Source organism: Dipodomys merriami, unplaced genomic scaffold, assembly GCF_024711535.1.
Source record: "Dipodomys merriami isolate MVZ:Mamm:240054 unplaced genomic scaffold, mDipMer1.0.p SCAF_70, whole genome shotgun sequence".
NCBI classification, from domain to species: domain Eukaryota; kingdom Metazoa; phylum Chordata; class Mammalia; order Rodentia; family Heteromyidae; genus Dipodomys; species Dipodomys merriami.
The window spans coordinates 2,492,847-2,514,667 of NW_027206291.1; the positions used below are offsets into that span (position 1 = coordinate 2,492,847).

General features: G+C 69.3%; 2 protein-coding genes and 1 non-coding gene across 3 annotated transcripts; 1 reads left to right on the forward strand and 2 right to left on the reverse strand.

The window, feature by feature from the left end:
• Positions 1 to 998: 998 nt before the first annotated feature.
• Rpl18a (ribosomal protein L18a) lies at positions 999 to 2,618 on the reverse strand. Its single transcript, XM_070008458.1, has 5 exons — positions 2,510 to 2,618; positions 1,806 to 1,985; positions 1,596 to 1,725; positions 1,231 to 1,340; positions 999 to 1,123 (listed from the first exon to the last, which is right to left on the reverse strand). Exons 1-5 carry the CDS (start codon positions 2,525 to 2,527, stop codon positions 1,031 to 1,033), a joined length of 531 nt encoding a protein of 176 aa, XP_069864559.1. The 5' UTR covers positions 2,528 to 2,618; the 3' UTR covers positions 999 to 1,030.
• On the reverse strand, positions 1,403 to 1,533 carry LOC138817880 (small nucleolar RNA SNORA68). Its single transcript, XR_011368930.1, has one exon. It is a non-coding gene; the product is annotated as a small nucleolar RNA SNORA68 (small nucleolar RNA).
• Jak3 (Janus kinase 3) lies at positions 2,618 to 20,455 on the forward strand. Its single transcript, XM_070008058.1, has 24 exons — positions 2,618 to 2,969; positions 8,791 to 8,987; positions 9,211 to 9,334; positions 9,569 to 9,680; positions 9,765 to 9,910; positions 10,036 to 10,330; positions 11,590 to 11,703; positions 11,779 to 11,936; positions 12,030 to 12,141; positions 12,755 to 12,941; positions 13,552 to 13,679; positions 13,778 to 13,909; positions 14,256 to 14,340; positions 15,193 to 15,320; positions 15,579 to 15,711; positions 15,810 to 15,970; positions 16,052 to 16,202; positions 17,686 to 17,825; positions 18,031 to 18,220; positions 18,530 to 18,654; positions 18,746 to 18,918; positions 19,461 to 19,578; positions 20,043 to 20,153; positions 20,336 to 20,455. Exons 1-24 carry the CDS (start codon positions 2,776 to 2,778, stop codon positions 20,453 to 20,455), a joined length of 3,534 nt encoding a protein of 1,177 aa, XP_069864159.1. The 5' UTR covers positions 2,618 to 2,775.
• The last annotated feature ends 1,366 nt before the right edge of the window (positions 20,456 to 21,821 follow it).

Consider the following 21,821-nt stretch of genomic DNA (forward strand, 5'->3'; position numbering starts at 1 on the left):
TGCGCGGCCCAGAGCCGGTAGGGTGCCGTCCCGGCCTGGCTGGGGCCGGGCGCCCCGCGGTCAGCCGCGCACACGCCCCCTGGCGGGCAGACACAGCCCCCGGTCTCCGCGCTCCTCCCTGGGACCGGCAGGGCTGGGAACTGTAGGGCAGGAACCCACTCCGGCTCCCCAGGAGGCTGGACCCGGAGCCTGCAGGGTGCCGCGTGGGATAGCCCGGAAGACCCAGGGCGATCTGGTTCTGTGGGCAGGAAGCCAGAGCTGGCTCTGATCTGATGCCCACTTTGCTGTGTCCCAGCCGAGGGCCCTCGCTGGCTAGTACAGGTTCCTCTTCAGGGAGGCCCAGGCGGGGAGGACCGGGCTGGCAGTGGCTCCCTGGGTGTGTCGTCTGGGTGGCTGGAGGCCAGGCCCTTTTGGAGGGCTCAAGGACACTCCAGGGGCTCTAACCCTGGGTCTCGGAGTTAGCCAGCTTCCCTCACCACTGCCACAACTCCCGCACCAGCCAGTTCCTGGCAATGGCAGAACCAATGCCAGGACCTGAGGCCAGCACTGAAGGTGGGAGCTCTCGCCAGGATGGTGAAACCAGGAAGCTTCCCTAAGGAAGGCCACACCGGCCCGCTTACCAGAAACCAGACTGGTCACAGAGCCCTAAGGCCAGCAGCAGTGCCCACCAGTCCACAGAAGGGACAGGAAAAGGACCTTTGACCCAGCAAAGAAACGTTCACAAAGAAAAGCTAGCCTCAGCGTTAGGCCGGAGAACACCTGGGGTCAGAAGGCAATCAGCCTGGCTGGACCCCTGGCGTGGGGCAGGATTAGCTTCATGCCTGGAATTCCCAGGGGCACTGCAGTTCCCTGGAGACCAGGCTTGGGAACAGTAGGGAGTGGTAGTGGTGGTTTGTGGAGAGCAAGACAGCCTGTTTATGTGAGCCAGGGTTCTGGAAGGAGGCCTTCTCAGCCCCCCCCCCCAGCTGTAGGGGGTAGAAAAACAGCAGAGGCGGAGGCAGGTTCTGAAAGTTTATTGGACAGCGCCGGCCTAGAAGAAGGTGTTGGGCCTCTTGGTGGTGAAGCGAGGCTTGTGCTGGCGCCGCAGGACTCGGTGGGGCAGTGGAAACTTGATCTTGGAGTCCTGGGAGGAGGAGAGCGGGTGAGGGGCCTGGCCTCTGTCCCCTGGCTCAGCCAGCTGTGACGGCCCCCGTGGGACGCCTGCGTCAGTCCCCCACCCCAGGCACTCACGTGGAACTGCTTCACGGCAGGCCGGCGACACTTGCTGGCTGCGATCTCCTCCACCTTCATGATCTGGATGGAGTGTGCACGGGCGCGGTGCCGGGCACCCATGTCGCGGTCTGTGGGAAGGGGGCGTCAGGCCCAGCAGCCCTGTGGGCTGTGCCCAACCGGCCTGGTCGTGGGGTGTAGGGCCTCAACATTCACTCCGAGGGGCACAGCACAGCCCCCAAAGGCGACGAGGCCCACTTGCTGTGCGCACCTCGGTTTAAACTGCGGCTACCACAAGCAGCAGTTCTTGGGTTTGGGTGCGAGGAGGGGGAGCGTTGAATTCCCCAAAGCCTTGCGGGAGGGTGCGGGGTGGACTGGGGACTCACAGCACTGGGTGACGGCGCCCGCAGTGGTCAGGTCTCGGTACTCCCGGTACATGTTGTGTGTGCCGCTGCGGGAATCATAGCGCAGCCAGATACCAAAGTTCTTCACGCGCAGTGGCGTCTTCTCGAACACCTGTGGCGGAGGGGAGAGAGTGAGAGGGGTGAGGAGAGGCAGGCAGTGCAGAGCCTCTTCCCAACCTTGTATGCCCGTACCTGACCGCAGTACACGATCTCCCCAGAGGACTTTTTCATCTTCTTGAGCTGTGACACGAAGTACCAGAAACGGGACTTGGCCACCACGTGGTTGGGGGCGAAAATGCGCATCCTGTACAAGGGTGGCGTGTGGCACTTGGGGGTGGGCAGGCAGCGGCCCACCACCTTGTACTCCCGTAGCTGAAAGGAGAGACTCCATGTCGAGCCGGAACCGGTGCACCCACCCGATCAGGCACCGGACAGGGCAGCATGCAGGCTTCGCAGGGGCCCGCGCGCTTTGCCCCGACCGCCCACGGTGGGGGGGGGAGACTAGGTGGGCTGGCCACCCGCATTCCTCTGGAAGGTTCCCGAGTGGAGCCGGGGGTCTTGGGGAGGGCACTCAGCCCCATCCCGAGTCCGCCCGAGCCCGGCAGTGGCGCCGTGAGCTTGGGAGGGCCAGGGAGCCTGGCACCGTTCCCACGGAGGCAGGCGGGCCGGGCCCGGGCTGCGGTGGCGGCCCCTCCCGGCGTCGGCCTCCCGCGAGGCCGAGGCTCGGTGCACGTCCGGCGCCGCCGCTCCACGCGGCGGCCGCCATGTTGGCCGCGCCGAGGCGGAGCGGCTCCCGAGCGAAGGCCGCGAGCGGAGCTCGCGCCGCCGGCCGGCGCCAGGCCGCCCCCCGCCCGGCCCCCTCCCCAACGCCCCCAGCCGCGCCGCGCCCGGCTCACCGTGCCCGAGGCCTTCATGGCGTCCTCTCCGCGCTCGCGGCCACCCACAAAAGGAAGTGGCCTCTTCCGCGCAGCCGTTCACCAGCAGCTCGCGGGCGGAAGTCCCGCCCTCCCCTCCCGCTCGCCCATTGGCTTTCTAGATCAGCATTCAAAGAGACTTTTTCTTTATTGGTTCCGGGTCCGCCCACTCTCACAGCGCCGCCCTTCGCAGCGAAACTACATCTCCCAAGAGGCAATTCGGAGAACGCACTAGTTCCTCCTGGGCCATGGAAGGGCGCCAGGCGCGAGGCACGTCGGGGGTTGTAGTCGCCCCGCTTATGTGCCAATCCCCCGAGAGCCTCCCCGAGATGTTTAAGGCACCAGACGCTGGGTGGCTGCCGTACTCGACTGTCTTATTTCTTTTGTCGGTTGTGAGGCTTGAACTCTGGGCCTGGGCGCTGTCCCAGCTCTTCAGCTCAAGGTGAGTGCTCTAGACACTTGAGCCACAGCGCCACTTCCGGTCTTCTGGTGGTTTATTGGAGATCGGAGTTTCATGGATTTTCCTGCTCGGGCTGGTTTTAACCGCGATCCTCAGATCTCAGCCTCCTGAGTGGCTGGGATGACAGGCGGGAGCCACCGGCGCCCGGCACTCGCTTGTGTCTTGTTGTCTTCTCGCCACGCGCTCGTGATGAAGCTGCTGGCTGTGGGAGTGCGCACAGGGGCCTCCAGCCGCACACTACGGCTCCTGTCTGCAAATCGAGCCGAGAATGTTCCTCGCCGGGACACCGATGGATCCCGGCGGGCAGACGCTGGGCCGCACTCACGGTTGGATGCAGCCCAGAGCCGAGCCCTCCCGCCAGCTTCCGGTCCCCAGGGAGCTTGGGGGCGGGGCCGGCGATGATTGACACCCTTTCAGCTGACGGAGCATGCGCGGCCGGATCCAGCCTGGGGGGTGGTGATAATTGGTAATCTTGAAATAATGAGCCGCAGAGCCCGGCGCTGGTGGCTCGCGTCTGTCATCCCAGCTACTCAGGCGGCTGACGATGGCGGTTCGAAGCCAGCCCGGGCAAGTAAAGAAGAAAAGTCCCCGTGAGACTCTTAACCGCAAGAAACCACCAGAAAGCCGGAGGTGGCGCTGTGGCTCTAGCGGTGGAGCCAGCCTTGAGCTGAAGAGCTGAGGGACGGCCCAGGCCCAGGGTTCAAGCCCCACGACCGACAATAAGTAAACACATAAATAAATAAATGTTATAATGGCTGGATTGGCTTGCACTCTGCTGGGGAGGCGGAGGCCAGAGGCCCGGGTCAGGGCCGCCCGGCTGCACGCCGACCTTGCCTCCGCTTCCCCGACGTCACCGACCAGCTGGGCCTCTCACCAGTCCTCTGAACTTCGATGGGTCGGTGTGTATGTGCCGGTCCCTGCCTGAATGCCGGGCCTGGCCGCTGCCCTGAGCTCTTTCACGCAAAGTGGGCACTCTACCACTTGAGCAGCGGCTCCACTGCCAGGTTTCTGCTGGTTTATTGGAGGCCAGTCTCACGGCGTTTCCTGCCCCAGTTGGCTTTGAACTGCAGCCTCGGGAGTAGCTGGGATTTGGGATTATCGGCATAAGCTGTTGATAGACCTCTGAAGTCTCAATTTATTTTAGTTATTTTTGTTGGTGGTAGGGCTTGAACTCTGGGCCTGGACGCTGGCCCTCAGCTCTTCAGCCCAAGGCGAGTGCTCTACCACTGGAGCCACAGCGCCACTTCTGACTTCTATGTCTGTGGTATTGAGGACTCGAAGCCAGGGCTTCCTGCGTGTGAGGCCAGCACTTTCCCACGGAGCTGGCTTCCTGGTGTCCGTGGGCCTGGGCCCTGGGGGGCCAGGCTGTGGGTGGTTGTGTCCAATGGTGCCTGCTAGGGGTGAGGAAGCACTTTCCTTTGTCTTCCACCCAGAAGAGCAGCCTGGGCCTCGGTCCCCAGGGCTTGACACCCAACCAAGTTTTCTTTGGCCTGTTTCCCCACAGGCAATGTGGGGGCAGGCTCGGCTCCAGCTTGCTCCCCATGCCTGAGCTCAAAGCTCTGTGCCTCAGTTTCCCCCACCCGGTAGCTGAGTGGATGGGAAGAGATTCTGAAAAATGCAGAGCAGAGTGGAGAGTGTAAGTTGATCCTGACAGGGCTAGGAGGGGACAGGGGGAAGGAAGCGGGGTGCCCTGGGACTGCATGGACAGGGGCAGGAGGCGGGGGACAGGCAGACATGAAGACATGAAGTAGGCTGGGCCTTGAGTGGGGCCTGCAGCTGGGGAGGGTGGAGACCCCGTTGCGGCCAGTGGGGCCCTGTGTGGGTGAGCATTCACTGGGCACAGCTTCCTCCTGCAGCAGCTGCTCCCTGTCCTGGGGAACCGGCCCTGCAGGCTGGGTCTGGCCGCTGCCCGGATTTCCACCAGGCCCTGGCGATCCCAGCTTGACCTTGGCGGCCAGCCTGTGTCCCGTCTGCTCCCCCCACGCCACCCCCTGGGCTGCCGCTGGCTCCCTGAACTCTGGCTTCCCTGTGGTTCCGGGCTGGGCTGCACCTGCCCAGCAGCCTCCAGGCACACATCACCCGCGGCATGCAGGGCGGGCAGGCCCTCCCAGCCGGCAAGGCCAAAGCCACCAGGCCCCGCCTGCCTCTGCCTCTACTAACCCAGACCTTTCCAACAGGCTCACTTGCCTTCCCCAGACAGCTGGCAGGGCTCCCGTGGCTGAGGAAGCTTGGGTCCCCGTCTGCGAAGAGAGGTTTGCCACAGGAGGGGCGGCAGATGTGGGCCAGCCCCACCTTAGCAAGGACAGGGCACCCTCCTTCCCATGCCAGGGGCCACTCCTGGGTGCCCTTCCGTGATAGGTCTATGTGAATCCTTTGTCTGTCTTCTCACTGAGTTGTTTGCCTTTTGTATGTGAGTGCCAGTCCTGACGTTTGAACTCAGGACCTGGACGCTGGCCTGAGCTTTTGTGCTGGGGGGGGTTCTCTACCACGTGAGTCGTAGCTTGACTTCCGGCTTTTTGCTGTGTCACTGGAGACAAGAATCTCATAGTCGTTTCTGCCCGGGCTGGCTTTGAACCTCAATCCTCAAATCTCAGCCTCCTGAGCAGCTAGGATTGCAGGCATGCGCGGCTGCTGGCCCTGAGCCCAGTATTTTCATTTTCATAATTTGTTTTCTTAAGACTAAGAAACCTCAGTTCTAGAAAATCTTAGCCTACGTCGAGGTTACCAAGTGTTTCCCTCAACACTGCGTATTCTGTGAGCTTTCCACCTTTCGCTCAGTGGGCAGTGCCACTGCATCGGCCTCAGTCCCTTGTCACGGACTTGGGTAGCCAGTCCTGTCCCTCTCGGGGCCCTGGAGGCCGTTGGAACCCACAGCCAAGGGTGGGTGCGGGAGCTTTCCTCTCCGCCATCTTGTGGCCTGGCCAGGCCCCCCTGTGGGCGGAGCCTGGGCCCTGGGTGGCAGCAGGAAGTGCGGGGGCCCAGCTGTGGGATTGGTAATTATTTCCTGTCTCACTTCATGGGTCACCTCAGCCCGCCGCCCTGAGGGAGAGTGCAGGAGTCGCTCAAGCCGGTCTGAGCAGGCCCCCTGGGCTGAAAGATGAGTCTGGGGGTGGCAACAGGGCTGGGACACAGAAAGCCACTTCCATCTGTTTCCAGCTGCCTCCAGGGACCGGCCCTCCCCCCCCCCCCAGCTGGCTGTGGCCACAGCCTTGGCCCAACAATGAGCACCCACAGGCTCTCCCCGCACAAAGCCCCAACCCAGGACATCTGCGTGGACCCTGCTGGGCCTCTTGAGTCAAGAGACTCAACGCGTCCCTGACACCCCTCTCCCGGGGGTCAGCCCCATCTTCCAGCTCCCCGCCCCCCGGCCTGGCCTCCGCTCCAGCCCTGATCCTCATTTGTCCTTGGGTTGCAGTCCCAAGGCCACCTCCTCTGGGAAGCCCTTCCCCAAGCTGGTCCTCATGCATGGTGGCCTAGGCCTTGACCCCCGGCCTGCACCCCACCGGCCCCCATGCATCCAGGGACAGGGGCAGCAGTTCAGCCACAGAGACCCGCCAACCCTGCAGGGCCCTGATTCCTGGGGTGCACCCCCTCCCCAGGGAGCCCTGCCTCCCCCCCCCACAGCCTGCTCTCCCACCCCAGCCTTTGTCTCCACTGTGCCCCACCAGCCGCTGGTCCTGCTGCAGGTCCGCCCTCTCCTTGCCTGGCCTTTCTCTGCTGTCCCCCTGGCTGGGCCTCGGTTTCCCCTGATCACAGCAGGCCAGACCTGCTTCCCAGGCTAGGAAAACTTCTCAAAGGGACCTTGAACTTCGCTTGGGCACAGCTAAATTCACACCATGCTGTCCGCATGTGGGCACACTGAGGCCCAGAGTGCTGTCCCAGCCGGTGCGGGGTCGCGCAGGGTCGCCCGCAGCCGGGCTGGAGGCCCCCACAGAGGCCCCAGAAGGCTCAGCCCCTCCCGGGCATGCCTGCCTGTGACTTCCGGGCTGACAGCAGCTCAGGAAGCCTGGGCCGCACAGGAAGAGCCAGGGACTTCCCACAGCCGCCGCCTGGTCTTCCTGCCCCCCATCACTGCACCCACCCGCCAGGTAAGAGCAGGACTGGGCTGGGGCCAGGCGAGGCTGGCCGGTGGGACTAGCCACGGGGTTGGCCAGGGGTCCTGCAAGAGCCACGGCCACAAGGCCTCCAAGGCCCACCCGGAGGAGGCCTGACCACGTGGGAGGAACCCGGGTCCCATGGGGTGCCGCAGATCCGGTACCCCCGTTCCCAACCCAGCTGCTGTGCCCACCGAGGGAGGGGCGCAGAGAAGCTCTCCAGCCACATTGGGCTGTGTGTGCATACATGTGTGTGCGTGTGTGTGTGATTTTATATCTACTTTTTTGTTGTTGTGGGGCTTAAACTCTGGGCCTGGGCACTGTCCCTCCGCTCTTCAGCTCAAGGGGAGTGCTCTACCACTTCAGCCACAGCGCCACTTCCAGTTTTTTTGGTGGTTCACTGGTGATAAGAGTCTCATGGGGGGCTGGGAAGGTGGCTCAGTGGTAGAGTGCTTGCCCTGTATGCATGAGGCCCTGGGTTCGATTCCTCAGTACCACATGAGCAAAATGAAAAAAGCCGGAAGTGGCGCTGTGGCCCAAGTGGTAGAGCGCTAGCCTTGAGCTGAAGAGCTGAGGGACAGTGCCCAGTCCAGAGTTCAGGCCCCACGACTGGACCAAAAAAAAAAAAAAAAGAGTCTCATGGCCTTTCCTGCCTGGGCTGCCTTTGAACTGCGATCCTCAGATCTCAGCCTCCTGAGTAGCTAGGACAATAGGCATGAGCCACCTGTGCCCAGCTCTTTGGGGGTTTTAGAAACAGACATGTTTTAGGCTCCATTGCCCTTCCTATTTCTTTCCTTTTTTACATTCAACAAAGTGCTTACAAGTTGCTCTAAATGCATTAACACCAAGCATCCATTTCTCTGAAGGGTGTCTGGTTTTTGGTTGAGTGTGGTTGGGCACACCTGGAATCCCAGCTCTGGGGATGGTAGGCAGGAGGGTTTGAGGCCTGTGGGCAAACGTGTAAGCTCCTGTTAGAGTAATGCAGAAGCAAAAGGGGGCAGGGCTGAAGTGGTGGGGCACAGACAAGCAAGAACGAGGCCTTAAGTCCCAACCCCAGGCCTGCCAGATAAGGGAAGGCACCAGCAAGAAAAGGTCAGGGAGCGCGGGAGCTTGGCCCTGGGGTCCAGGTGGGCCCCAGCGAGCTCGGTTCAGGCTGTCCCAGGCTCACCCTGCCCCTCTGGGACCCCGCTTCCCCACAACCCCCCTCTAGGCAGGGGGCCCCAGCCTTGCAGGTTAGGAATAGCCCTAGTACCTGCTTTGGGGCCGGGTACCACACAGCCAGGAAAGCTCTGACCTGGACCTTGCAGGCCTCAGAGTGGGGCTGGGACTCGAACCCAGAGCCTGGGGCCCTTGCCCAGCCCTGTAGGAACAGAGTCCCCACTCTGGAGTAGGTGTTTTGTTTTGGGATGAGAACAGAATGAAGGGTGGGGAGGGCCCCCTACTGCCTGTCATCAGGACCCCAGTCCTGACAGAAGCATTTACCACAGCCTCGGATGAGCTGGAGGCTCCCTGAGAACACCTTCCTGGGGCCCAAGAAACAAGCCAGCACCCCCAGCTTGCTGCACCTCTACGATCCGCTGTACCTCTGCGATCCGCTGCTCCTGTCTGTTGGGTCACGGGCTGGGCCTGCTGGGGGAGACAAGAGGCTGCTGGTTGATTGGAGATGTCTGCCCTGGGTGCAGACAAGTACAGATGTCTCTGTGTCGCAGGTGGCTTGTCCTCATGGCGCCCCTGAGCGAGGAGACCCCCCTCATCTCCCAGCGCTCCTGCAGCCTGTCCTCCTCAGAGGCCGGGGCCTTAGATGTGCTGCTCCCAGCTCTGGGCCCTGGGCCTCCTCAGCGCCTCTCCTTCTCCTTTGGGGAGCTATCTGCAGAGGAGTTGTGTGTGCAGGCTGCCAAGGCCAGCGGTGAGTGGGTTCCTGGAGGGACGGGCCGGAGGGAAGGGCAAGGCTGTGTGGGGCCGAGATGGAGAGCAGGTAGTTACCTACTGAAGTCAGCATCAGAATGGGGGGGAGGGGGAAGGCTTTGAGGGATGAGTACAAGTCTGGTGAGGGAGGACGGTGACACTGCAGCCCAGCTGAGGGGCGGATGGGGCACCCGAGGAGGGGGCTGACGGGCCCACGTCCACAGGCATCCTGCCCGTGTATCACCCACTCTTCGCTCTGGCCACTGAGGACCTCTCCTACTGGTTCCCCCCAAGCCACATCTTCTCCGTGGAGGACACAGGCACCCAAGTCTTGGTCTACAGGCTGCGGTAGGAAGCACCCTGAGTCCCCAGGGCTCGAACGGCCTCCTAGCCTCTCTCTGCAGGGCACTGCCAGTGCCCGCTTCACAGATAAGGTCCTTGAGTCCAGAGAGGGTCGGTCACTTGCCCAAGGCCACACGGCACACACAGTACCGGCTCGGCTGGGCCTGCTGCCCGCCCTGTACCCCAGTTCCTGCTGGGGCCAGGGGTTCTTGACCCCGCACTCCTCCCCTTCCCCGGCAGCTTCCATTTCCCCAACTGGTTCGGGCTGGAGAAATGCCACCGGTTTGGGCTGCGCAAGGACCTGGCTGGCGCCGTCTTCGACTTGCGGGTCCTGGAACACCTCTTCGCCCAGGTGCGGCTCGGCGGGTGGAGGGGTCGGGGCGGGCCCGGGGCGGCGGGCGGGCGGCCGGCGAGCCTGCGTCCCGTTCGTCCGCAGCACCGCGGGGACCTGGTGGCCGGGCGCCTGGCCGTCGGCCTGGGCCTCCGGGACCAGGGGGAGTGCCTCAGCCTGGCGGTGCTGGACCTGGCCCGGCTGTGCCGCGAGCGGGCGCAGCGGCCCCGGGAGCTGCTGAGGACGGTGAGGTGAGCGGCGGGGCCCGGGAGGGGCGCGGGGGGACGCGGGGTGCGGGACCGAGGGCGGGACGCGGGGCCCGCGCTGCCCCACGCCCAGCGCCCCCCCCCCGTCGGTCCGCCCTCATCTCCCGCAGCTACAAGGCCTGCCTGCCGCCCGGCCTGCGCGGCCTCATCCAGGGCCTCAGCTTCGTCACCCGCAAGCGCATCCGCAGGACTGTGCGCCGCGCGCTGCGCCGCGTGGCCGCCAGCCAGGCCGACCGACACTCGCTCCTGGCCAAGTACGTCATGGACCTGGAGCGGCTGGACCCGTCCCGGCACGCCGAGACCTTCCGCGTGGGGCTCCCGGGGCCCGCGGGGGACCAGGGCGCGCCGGGGCTGCTGCGCGTGGCCGGCGGCAGCGGCATCGCCTGGAGCGCGGGAGAGGCTGAGGTGCGAGGGGCGGGGCCGCAGGAAGAGGGCGGCGCCAAGACCCGTGGGGCTCCAATGAGCGCAACTGGTTGAGTGGGCGTGGAGGAGCGGCAAGGAATGGAGCGAGCGATTGGGCAGGGCGATGTAGGGGCGGGACCTTATAGGGGGCGTATGATTGGAAGAAAGCAGTGATGGGTCCTTCAGGTTGAGAGCTGGGCTGCGGAAAGCTGAGGAGCAGGAACAAAATAGGATTTACCCCGAAAGGGGCGGGGGCACTGGATGGTGGGCGGGGCTCCACAGACTAGGGGTGTCCAGTAAGAAGACACGGGCCCACAGGTTTGGGACCCGCAGATGGGGCGTGGCCCTAGAGGGGCAGGACGGGAGAAAGCTGGGTGGTGAATGGGCTGGGCCAACGCTCATAACAAAAGTGGGCGGGGCTCAGAGGAAGCCGAATGATGGCGGGGCGGAGCAAGGGGGTGGGAACGAAAGTGGGTTGGGCAGCACCGTGGATTGTTGGGCGGTGATGGGTCCTTCTTGGGTGTGATCGTGAGGGGCCAGGGCTCAGGAGGTCCAGGAAGAAGGCAGAACAGGGAAGGTGACGGTCTCCGGGCGATGAGTGGCAGGACCTCCAGGGGCTGGGCGGGAGCCCCCCAGGCTGGACAGGGCCTGAAGAGAACTGGGGCGGTGTCTGGTGAGGACGGGAGTGGTGTGGGCGGGGTCTGGTGAGGGTGGGAGAGTGGGCGGGGCCTGGTGAGGACGGGGGTGTGGGCGCGGCCTGGTGAGGACGGGAGGGTGTGGGTGGGGCCTGACGAGGACGGGAGTGGCGTGGGCGGGGTCTGGTGAGGGTGGGAGAGTGGGCGGGGTCTGGTGAGGGTGGGAGAGTGGGCGGGGCCTGGTGAGGACGGGGGTGTGGGCGGGGCCTGGTGAGGGCAGGAGCGGCGTGGGCGCGGCCTGGTGAGGACGGGAGGGTGTGGGTGGGGCCTGGCGAGGACGGGAGTGGCGTGGGCGGGGTCTGGTGAGGGTGGGAGAGTGGGTGGGGCCTGGTGAGGACGGGGGTGTGGGCGGGGCCTGGTGAGGGCAGGAGCGGCGTGGGCGGGGCCTGGTGAGGAGGGGAGGGTGTGGGCGGGGCCTGGTGAGGACGCGGGCGGCGTGGGCGGGGCCTGGTGAGGAGGGGAGGGTGTGGGCGGGGCCGGGAGGGATGAAGCGCGGGGTGGCCGGGTGCGCAACCGCAGGGCGCTGAGCGGGGGACGCCAGCGCCGGCCCTGCCCCTCCCGTCCCAGGACTTCCAGCCCTTCTGTGACTTTCCGGAGGTGGTGGACATCAGCGTGAAGCAGGCGCCCGGGGCGGGCGAGCACCGCCTGGTGACCCTCACCAGGACGGACAAGCAGATGCTGGTGGGTCGCGGGCCAGCCCCGGGACGGGCGCGGGGGTGCGGGCCGGGCCCTGACCGCGGCCCTGACCGCCCGCAGGAGGCCGAGTTCCCGGGGCTGCCCGAGGCGCTGTCCTTCGTGGCCCTGGTGGACGGCTACTTCCGCCTCACCTGCGACCCGCACCACTTCTTCTGCAAGGAGGCGGCGCCGCCGCGGCTGCTGGAGGAGGCGGCGTGGGGCTGCTGCGGGCCCATCACGTGAGCGCCGGGCGGGTGCGGAGCGAGACCCGGGAGGCCCCGCGGCCGGCCCCACCCGCACGACAGCTCCGTCCCCGCCCTTCCGTCCCGCAGGCTGGACTTCGCCATCCACAAACTCAAGGCTGCGGGGGCCCTGCCCGGCTCCTTCGTCCTCCGCCGCAGCCCCCAGGACTTCCACAGCGTCCTGCTCACGGTCTGCGTGCAGGTCGGCTGGCGGCGCGGGGCTGCGGGCTGGGGCGGGGCCGCCCGCGCCGGAGGGGGGGGGAGGGGGGAGGGAAGCGCAGTTCCCAGCACAGCCCGTGGGTCCGGGGGAGGGGCGGAAGGGCCCTCCCCCTCAGGACCCCGCCCCAAGCCCCTCCCCACCCCGGGCCCCTCCTTCAAGCCCCTCCCTCCAGGACCCCGCCCCCGGCTCCTCCCCTCAGGACCCCTCCCCCAGAACCCCGCCCCCGGCTCCTCCCCCTCAGGACCCCGCCCCAGGCCCCTCCCCCTCAGGACCCCTCCCCCGGCTCCTCCCCCTCAGGACCCCGCCCCAGGCCCCTCCCCCTCAGGACTCCTCCCCCAGCCCCTCCCCTTCAGGACCCCGCCCCAGGCCCCTCCCCCTCAGGACCCTTCCCCCAGCCCCTCCCCCTTCAGGACCCCGCCCCCGGCTCCTCCCCCTCAGGACCCCGCCCCCGGCTCCTCCCCCTCAGGACCCCTCCCCCAACCCCTCCCCCTTCAGGACCCCGCCCCAGGCCCCTCCTCAGGACCCCTCCCCCAGCCCCTCCCCCTTCAGGACCCCGCCCCAGGCCCCTCCCCCTCAGGACTCCTCTGCTCTGCAGACTCCACTGGGCCCCGCGTTCAAGGGCTGCCTGATCAGGCGGGACCGCTCCGGCGCCTTCTCCCTGGTCGGCCTGGGCCAGCCTCACAAGAACCTTCCAGACTTGGTGGCAGCGTGCAGGGACGGGGGGCTGCGGATAGACGGGGTCGCGCTGCGCCTCACCGCGTGCTGCACTCCTAGACCCAAAGGTGAGGCCCCGCCCCGCCGGAACAGAGCGCCTGGGGGGAGGCGCCACGCCCCACGGGGGGGGGCCTGCGGGTCCCTACGGGGGCGGGGCCTGCGGGTCCCCACGGGGCCGGGGCCTGTGGGTCCCTACGGGGGCGGGGCCTGCGGGTCCCTACGGGGGCGGGGCCTGTGGGTCCCCACGGGGGCGGGGCCTGCGGGTCCCCACGGGGGCGGGGCCTGTGGGTCCCTACGGGGGCGGGGCCGGGGCCTGTGGGTCCCAACAGGGGCGGGGCCGGGGCCTGTGGGTCCCTACGGGGGCGGGGCCTGCGGGTCCCCACGGGGGCGGGGCCTGCGGGTCCCCACGGGGGCGGGGCCTGCGGGTCCCCACGGGGGCGGGGCCTGTGGGTCCCTACGGGGGCGGGGCCTGCGGGTCCCCACGGGGGCGGGGCCTGCGGGTCCATACAGGGGCGGGGCCGGGGCCTGTGGGTCCCTACGGGGGCGGGGCCTGCGTGTCCCCACGGGGGCGGGGCCTGCGGGTCCCCACGGGGGCGGGGCCAGGCCTGCGGGTCTCCACAGGAGCGGCCCGCAGCTCCCGCGCCCACATCGGTCTCCCGCCTACTCCCTCCTCTGTAGAGAAGTCCAACCTGGTGGTGGTGCGGGGCGGGTATGGCCTGGCCCCGCCGGCCTGCGCCGCACCCCGCGGCCCCCGCAAGCCGGGCCCCATGACCTTCCACACCATCCCGGCCCACAGCCTGCAGCGGGTAAGCGGCCGTCCCGGGACGGCTCCCCCGTGCTCCCCCTCGGGAGACCCCCTTCCCTCGCCCCGCCCACCGCTCACGACCGCCCAACCCCCCGCCAGCACGAGAACCTGGGCCACGGGTCCTTCACCAAGATCTACCGGGGCCTCCGCCTCGAGGCCGTGGACGGGGAGGCCCGCGAGACCGAGGTGCTGCTGAAGGTGATGGACGCCAAGCACAGGCACTGCATGGAGGTGAGGGCCGCGGGCGGCGCTGGGAGGGAGGGGAGCTGAGCAGAGGACCGGCAGAGGCGCGGTCGCCGCCCAGCACCAGGGCCACCGGAAGAGTGCGGGCCGTGCAAAGGTCCTGCGGCAGAGCAGGGCCTGCGTGATCAAGAAGTGTGAGGCCGGCTGGCCGGGGAGGGGCCGGCCAAGGCGGTCACCCGGAGGCGTGGAGGAGACGTTAGCCGGGGCCAGCCCGGGGGGAGGCGGCCGCTCGGATGTGAGTCCGGACTCCAGAGAGAGCTGAGGGCCGCTCTTTCCCCAAACCCGGAGCTGGGACCCATCGGTGTCATCGTGCCTTCTTTTCCCGGCCCCGCAGTCCTTCTTGGAAGCTGCCAGCCTGATGAGCCAGGTCTCCTACCCGCATCTGGTGCTGCTGCACGGCGTGAGCATGGCTGGCGACAGTGAGGCCCCGCCCCCGCTGGGACCCCGCCCACCCAGCCAGGCCGCCACCGAGGCCCCTCCTTCACCCATTACCCGAATCCCCGCCTACCACGCCACGCAAGCCACCGAGGCCCCGCCCATACCCCCACCGGCCCCAGCCCCGCCCACTCACATCACACAACCCACCGAGGCCCCGCCCATACCCCCACCGGCCCCAGCCCCGCCCACCCACCCACAACCCACCGAGGCCCCGCCCATACCCCCACCGGCCCCAGCCCCGCCCACTCACATCACACAACCCACCGAGGCCCCGCCCATACCCCCACCGGCCCCAGCCCCGCCCACTCACATCACACAACCCACCGAGGCCCCGCCCATACCCCCACCGGCCCCAGCCCCGCCCACCCACCCACAACCCACCGAGGCCCCGCCCATACCCCCACCGGCCCCAGCCCCGCCCACTCACATCACACAACCCACCGAGGCCCCGCCCTCAGGCCCCGCCTCAATTCAACGCCTTCCGGGGCCCCGCCCACAATGCGCAGCTCGAGGCCCAGCCTGGGAAGCCCCGCCCAGCCACCACATCCTGCGTCACCCACGTTGCTTAACGCTGCTCGCCCTCACCCCCACCCCACGCGTGGCCTCCCAGCCCTCCACTGGGGCGGGGCAGCTCCAGGGTCCCCCTTGGTGTCCAAACCTGGAATGTTTTCAAGCTGCACAGACCCTCGGTTTCCTGACTCCCTTTACTGTGCAGCTTTTTGGGAATGCGTACCTTCTCTGAAAGCCAGTTCGTTGATTCCCATCAGCAGCTGTTTATCAGGGGAGCTGGGGGGGGTTCGCAGCACCTGGAACGCAGCTCGGTCCCCCCCCAGGCACTATGGTGCAGGAATTCGTCCCCCTGGGAGCCGTGGACACGTACCTGCTCAAGCGTGGCCACCAGGTGCCGGCCAGCTGGAAGCTGCAGGTCATCAAACAACTGGCCTACGCCCTCAGCTACCTGGTGAGCTGCCGCCGCTGGAGAGGGGAGCGGGCTGTTGCGTTCATCCGGCGTCCGCCTGCATGAGGCCGGCGCGGGGCAGGAGGGCAGCGCCAAGGAGGCCCCGGGTGCGGGGACTTGCGGGACTTTGCTCTAAAGGCAGCGCGTGAGAAGAGCAGGCCGTTCGGAAGGCAGCTCCCGGCACTGTCCCGTGGGCTCTGAAGGATGTGTACGAGTTTGCCAGCAGCCTTCTTCCCTGCACCCCGTGTCCTGCCCACTCAGGAGGACAAAGAGCTGCCTCACGGCAACGTGTCCGCGCGGAAGGTGCTGCTGGCTCGGGAAGGGGCCGACGGGAGCCCCCCTTTCATCAAGCTGAGCGACCCCGGGGTCAGCCCCACAGTGCTCAGCCTGGAAAGTACGTGTCAGGGGCGGGGGGGAGGGTGCGGGGGTGCGGGGGTGCTGGCCGACCCGAGGAGCACGCGCCTGAGCCGCCCGGCCCGGCCCTCCCCTCAGTGCTCACCGACAGGATCCCCTGGGTGGCCCCCGAGTGCCTGCAGTGCCCCCCGGAGCCGCAGGCCCTGGGCCTGGAAGCCGACAAGTGGGGCTTCGGCGCCACGGCCTGGGAGGTGTTCAGTGGCGCCCCGATGCCTGTCAGCGCGCTGGAGCCCGCCGAGGTCAGAGGCCAGGCCCGGAGCCTTCCCGGGGCGGGGCGGGGGTTCCCAGGGCGCACCGGGCCCACCGCCCTCCTCCCGCAGAAACTCAGGTTCTACGAGCAGCGGCAGCAGCTGCCGCCGCCCAAGTGGACGGAGCTGGCCTCGCTGATCCAGGACTGCATGGCTTACGAGCCGGGCCGGCGGCCCTCCTTCCGGGCTGTCATCCGGGACCTAAACAGCCTTACCACGTCAGGTCCGCGCGGCAGAGGGGGCTGGGCACGCAGGGGGCCGGAAGGATGGGCATGGTGGGCGGGGCGTGCAGAGGGGCCCGGATGGGGAGGGCAGGGTGGGCGGGGCGCGCAGGAGGCGTGGCAGGAGTGGGGCTGCAGGGAGGGCGGTGCCAGGCCGGGGCACGCCCGGAGGGCGGTGCGCGCAGGGAGGCCCCGGGGGTAGTGGGCGGGGCACTCCGGGAGGGCAGGGGCGCAGGGGGCGGGGCACTCCGGGAGGGCGGGGGCGCAGGGGGCGGGGCACTCCGGGAGGGCGGGGCGCGCAGGGTGGGCGGGGCACTCCGGGAGGGCGGGGGGCGCAGGGGGCGGGGCACTCCGGGAGGTCGGGGGCGCGCAGGGTGGGCGGGGCACTCCGGGAGGGCGGGGGGCGGGGCACTCCCGGAGGTCGGGGCGCGCAGGGTGGGCGGGGCACTCCGGGAGGGCGGGCCGCGCAGGGTGGGCAGGGCACTCCGGGAGGGCGGGGCGCGCAGGGTGGGCAGGGCAGGGAGGGCGGGGCGCGCAGGGAGGCCCCGGCGGGGTAGTGGGCGGGGCACTCCGGGAGGGCGGGGCGCGCAGGGTGGGCGGGGCACTCCGGGAGGGCAGGGGCGCAGGGGGCGGGGCACTCCGGGAGGGCGGGGCGCGCAGGGTGGGCGGGGCGCTCCGGGAGGGCGGGGGGCGCAGGGGGCGGGGCACTCCGGGAGGGCGGGGCGCGCAGGGTGGGCAGGGCAGGGAGGGCGGGGCACTCCGGGAGGGCGGGGCGCGCAGGGGGCAGGGCGCGCATGGGGGCGGGGCAGGGAGGGCGGGGCGCGCAGGGTGGGCGGGGCAGGGAGGGCGGGGGCGCGCAGGGGGCAGGGCAGGGAGTGCGGGACACTCCGGGAGGGCGGGACGCGCACGGTGGGCCGGGCGCGCAGGGGGCAGGGCTTGCAGTTTGGCCCCGCAGGACGGAGCCTCCCGCGTGGAGGGTGACGGCCGTGACTGCCCGGTCTGTGGGCCGCGGCAGCCGCTGTACCCAGGGCCCTGCACTGAATATAGTGTTTGTTGGTCTTGTGTGTCCACACCAGGGCTTGCACTCGGGGCCTGGGCGCTGACCCCGAGCTCCTTAGCTCAAGGCTGGCACTCTACCCCTTGAGCCACCGCGTCCTTTGGGCTCTTGGGTGGCTAATGGGAGATAAGGGTCACGGCTTTGAACCGAGATCCTCCGCGCTCGGCCTCCTGAGTAGCTGGGGCGGCAGACGTGGACCGGGTTGGAGCTCCTCCTAGTCGGGGGCTGCCGGCCGGCCTCCCCCTCCGGCCCCGTCCAGCACGCGTGGCCTGCTGTCCCCGCCAGGCTCAGCTCCCCGCAAGCGGCTCTCCGCGACCCCCATGCCGCGGGCCGCTGGGGCGGCACCCCCTCAGGGAGGCCGACTTAGGGTGCTGGGGCGGGGCCGCCCCACAGGCCTGCCTCAGGATACTCTGCCGTCCCGCCCCCAGACTACGAGCTGCTCACAGACCCCACCGCCGGCGGCCTGGAGCCTCGAGATGGGCTCTGGAGCGGCGCCCGGCTCTACGCCTGCCAGGACCCCACCATCTTCGAGGAGAGACACCTCAAATACATCTCACAGCTGGGCAAGGTGAGGGGGGGACGGCGCCCGGGCCGGGGAGCAGGCGGGGCCTGCTGCACGATGAGAGGAGCCTATTGGTAGAGCTGGGAAGATGGGCCGAACTTTGTGGGGTAGTGGGTGTGGCCTGGAAGTGGGCGGGAGTTGTGGGTTGGCGGGCGTGGTGTGCGCGGGTGGGCGGGGCTCCCAGGAGCCCACCTGCCGCGCTCTGCCGCAGGGCAACTTCGGCAGCGTGGAGCTGTGCCGCTACGACCCGCTGGGAGACAACACCGGCGCCCTGGTGGCTGTGAAGCAGCTGCAGCACAGCGGCCCGGACCAGCAGAGGGACTTCCAGCGCGAGATCCAGATTCTTAAAGCCATGCACAGCGACTACATCGTCAAGTACCGCGGCGTCAGCTACGGCCCAGGTGGGTGCAGCCGGAGGCCGCAGGGCCCAGGGCCGCCCCCTCCCAGGCGCACCTCTGGCTGCCCCGCGCCTGCCGCCTGTGCTGCTCCACGGTCTAGACTCAGAGGGGCTCCGGCCGGGACCCGCACCAGAGCCTCAGTTTCCCCAGTTGATCTTGGTCTGAAGGAGCTGCGCGGGCTGGGGGCGTCCAGGTGTGGACAGCAGCGTGTGTGCTGCTGTTCTCGCGGTAGTGACAGCGCCACCCGAGAGCGACCCCGGGGGTGAGGGAGCGAGCGGGTTTGGGGGCGCACTGACCCCACCCCATCCCCAGGCCGCCAAAGCCTGCGTCTGGTCATGGAGTACCTGCCCAGCGGCTGCCTGCGCGACTTCCTGCGCCGCCACCGCGCCCGCCTGGACACGGGGCGCCTCCTGCTCTATGCCTCTCAGATCTGCAAGGTGCGGGCGCTGGGGACAGGACGGAGGGAGGTGCGGGGAGGCGGGGCGAGGAGCCCCGGGCCCCGCGGATCCTCACGACGCCCCGCCCCAGGGCATGGAGTACCTGGGCTCCCGCCGCTGCGTGCACCGCGACCTCGCGGCGCGCAACATCCTGGTGGAGAGCGAGGCGCAGGTGAAGATCGCCGACTTCGGCCTCGCCAAGCTGCTGCCGCTCGACAAAGACTACTACGTGGTCCGCGAGCCCGGCCAGAGCCCCATCTTCTGGTAGGGACCCATAGGGCGCCCGCTTAGAGTACCGCCCATCACAGCCATAGCCCCGCCCCTTCCGCAGCTCCTCGTTCTTCCTGTCCCAGCCCCGTCCCCCCCTTCCGATCCTGCCCTTCCACCAGCGCTGACCCCGCCTCCTCCAGTGAGCTCCCTTTGCTTGCCAGCCCCACCCCAACCCTCCCCTACTGCCTCACAGCCTGCCGCTCAGGCCCGGCCCATAGCGCGGCCACGCCCACAACACAACATTGGCTACGCCCACACTGCGAGGGTAGCCCCGCCCACACTGGTTCTGCCCCTCCAAGACCTGAGAAGCCACACCCACAACGCAAGCCCCGTTGTCTGGCCCCGCCCCACTATAGCCACGCCCTCTTGGAAGTGGCCACGCCCCTTCACATCACCCACTTCCAGCCCTGCCCCTGTCATGCCAGGCATAGCCCACTTCCCCGCCCCGCTCAGGCTGGGCCCGGAGGCAGCTCAGGGTGAAGCCCGGCTGCGCTCCGGACACAGCCCAGTGCTGACCTCGGCCGCGCCCGGCCCAGGTACGCGCCCGAGTCCCTGGCGGACAGCGTCTTCTCACGCCAGTCCGATGTCTGGAGCTTCGGGGTCCTGCTGTACGAGCTGTTCACCTACGGCGACAAGAGCTGCAGCCCCTCAGCTGTGAGTAGGCAGGGACCCCTCGCGTGCGCGCCCCGCCCCGCCCCGCCGGCCCTGCCCTGTCCCCGCCCCACCCGCCCAGCCCCTCTCCCTGGCCCCGCCCCGCCCCGCTCCCCGGCCCCGCCCCACCCACAGGCCCCGCCCCGCTCCCCGGCCCCGTCCCACCCACAGGCCCCGCCCCGCCTGAGGCCCTGCTCCGCTCCCCCGCCCGCCCGAGGCCCCGCCCTCTCCCGGCCCCGCCCCTCCCATCGGCCCCGCCCCGCCCGAGGCCCCGCTCCGCTCCCCGGCCCCGCCCCACCCACAGGCCCCGCCCCAGGCCCTGCTCCGCTCCCCCGCCCGCCTGAGGCCCCGCCCCTCCCATCGGCCCCGCCCCGCTCCCCCGCCCGCCTGAGGCCCCGCCCACAGGCCCCGCCCCTCTCCAGCCCCGCCCTCTCCCCGGCCCTCCCCGACGCCAGTCCCTCCTCCAGGAGTTCCTGCGCATGATGGGGTGCGAGGGCGACGCCCCGGCGCTCTGCCGCCTGCTGGACCTGCTGTCCGAGGGCCGCAGGCTGCCCGCGCCCCCTGCCTGCCCTTCCCAGGTGAGCGATGCCGCCGGGCTTGCCTCAGTTTCCCCGGGAGCCCCGCCCCGGACGCGCAGTGTGTCCAGGCCCTGGGGTGCGGTAGCGGAGGGCAGGAGGGGCGGGACGGGCCGCTCCGCCTCGTGGCGGTGGGCCCCGGCCGGGCATCGGGCGTCCCGGCCAAGGCGCGTGTCCGTCCCCAGGTCCACGAGCTCATGCGGCTGTGCTGGGCGCGCGGCCCGCAGGAGCGGCCGAGCTTCGGCGCGCTGCGCCTGCGGCTGGACGCGCTGTGGAGCGGGCCCGGGGGTGAGGAGGCGGGGTGAGGAGGGGTGAGGAGGGCGGGGTGAGGAAGGGCGGGGTGAGGAGGGCGGGGTGAGGAGGGGTGAGGAGGGCGGGGTGAGGAGGGCGGGGTGAGGAGGGGTGAGGAGGGCGGGGTGAGGAAGGGCGGGGTGAGGAGGGCGGGGTGAGGAGGGCGGGGTGAGGAGGGCGGGGTGAGGAGGGGTGAGGAGGGCGGGGTGAGGAGGGGTGAGGAGGGCGGGGTGAGGAAGGGCGGGGTGAGGAGGGCGGGGTGAGGAAGGGCGGGGTGAGGAAGGGCGGGGTGAGGAGGGCGGGGTGAGGAGGGGTGAGGAGGGCGGGGTGAGGAGGGGTGAGGAGGGGTGAGGAGGGCGGGGTGAGGAGGGCGGGGTGAGGAGGGGTGAGGAGGGCGGGGTGAGGAGGGGTGAGGAAGGGCGGGGTGAGGAGGGCGGGGTGAGGAGGGGTGGGGTGAGGAGGGGTGAGGAGGGCGGGGTGAGGAGGGGTGAGGAGGGCGGGGTGAGGAGGGGTGAGGAGGGCGGGGTGAGGAGGGGTGGGGTGAGGAGGGGTGAGGCGGGGTGAGGAGGGCCGGGTGAGGCGGAGGGGTGAGGAGGGGCGGGGTGAGGGTCCGGAGATGCCCCCCCTCCCGCCCGCTCCCCGTCCCACCACCGCTCCCCCGCACCACGCCCGCTCCCGCCCGTGGCTTGAGGGCCCCGCCGGCCCGCGGCTCCCCCTCCGCATCGGGGCCCCTCAGGAGGCGATCTGAGGACCTCGGTTCGAAGCCGGCCAGGGCGGGAACGTCCGTGCGGCTCATCTCCAGTGAACCACGCAGAGCAAGCCACAGGCGGTGCCGAGGCTGCAGCGGCAGAGCGCCTGCCGGGACAGCGCCCGGGCCGCGAGTTCAAACCCAGAAAAGAAGAAGTGCGAGAGCGCGGACGGCGGACGCGGGGAAGAGCGCGGAGCGGCTGGGAAACGCGGGCGGACACCGCGGGGCAGGCGCCTTCTCCGGCCTGCCTTCGTTTTCTGCTGGCCCGGGATCCGTCACCCCGTCCCCGCGCGTCCCCGCGCGCGTCTGCGGGAAGGCTGCGGTGGGCGGGCAGAACCCTGATAGCGTGCGGGCTCGGCGCCGAGCCCGGCTGGACACGGAGGGCGGCGAACTCGCGGGCGGAGATGCGGGGCGGGAGCCGGAGGGGCGGGGGAGACGTGCCCAGCCCGGGGGAGACGCGCGGCGTGAGGCGCGGAGGTCACCGGCCTGCGTCACCGGGAACAACGAGGTCACTGAACAAGAGAGCACCTGTGGACGGATTCCGGGGACGCGTGGGGCGGGGCCTGCGCGGGAGGGACGCGGGGGGACGTGTGGGGCGGGGCCTGCGCGGGCTGCTGCCTGGGGGGGGCACG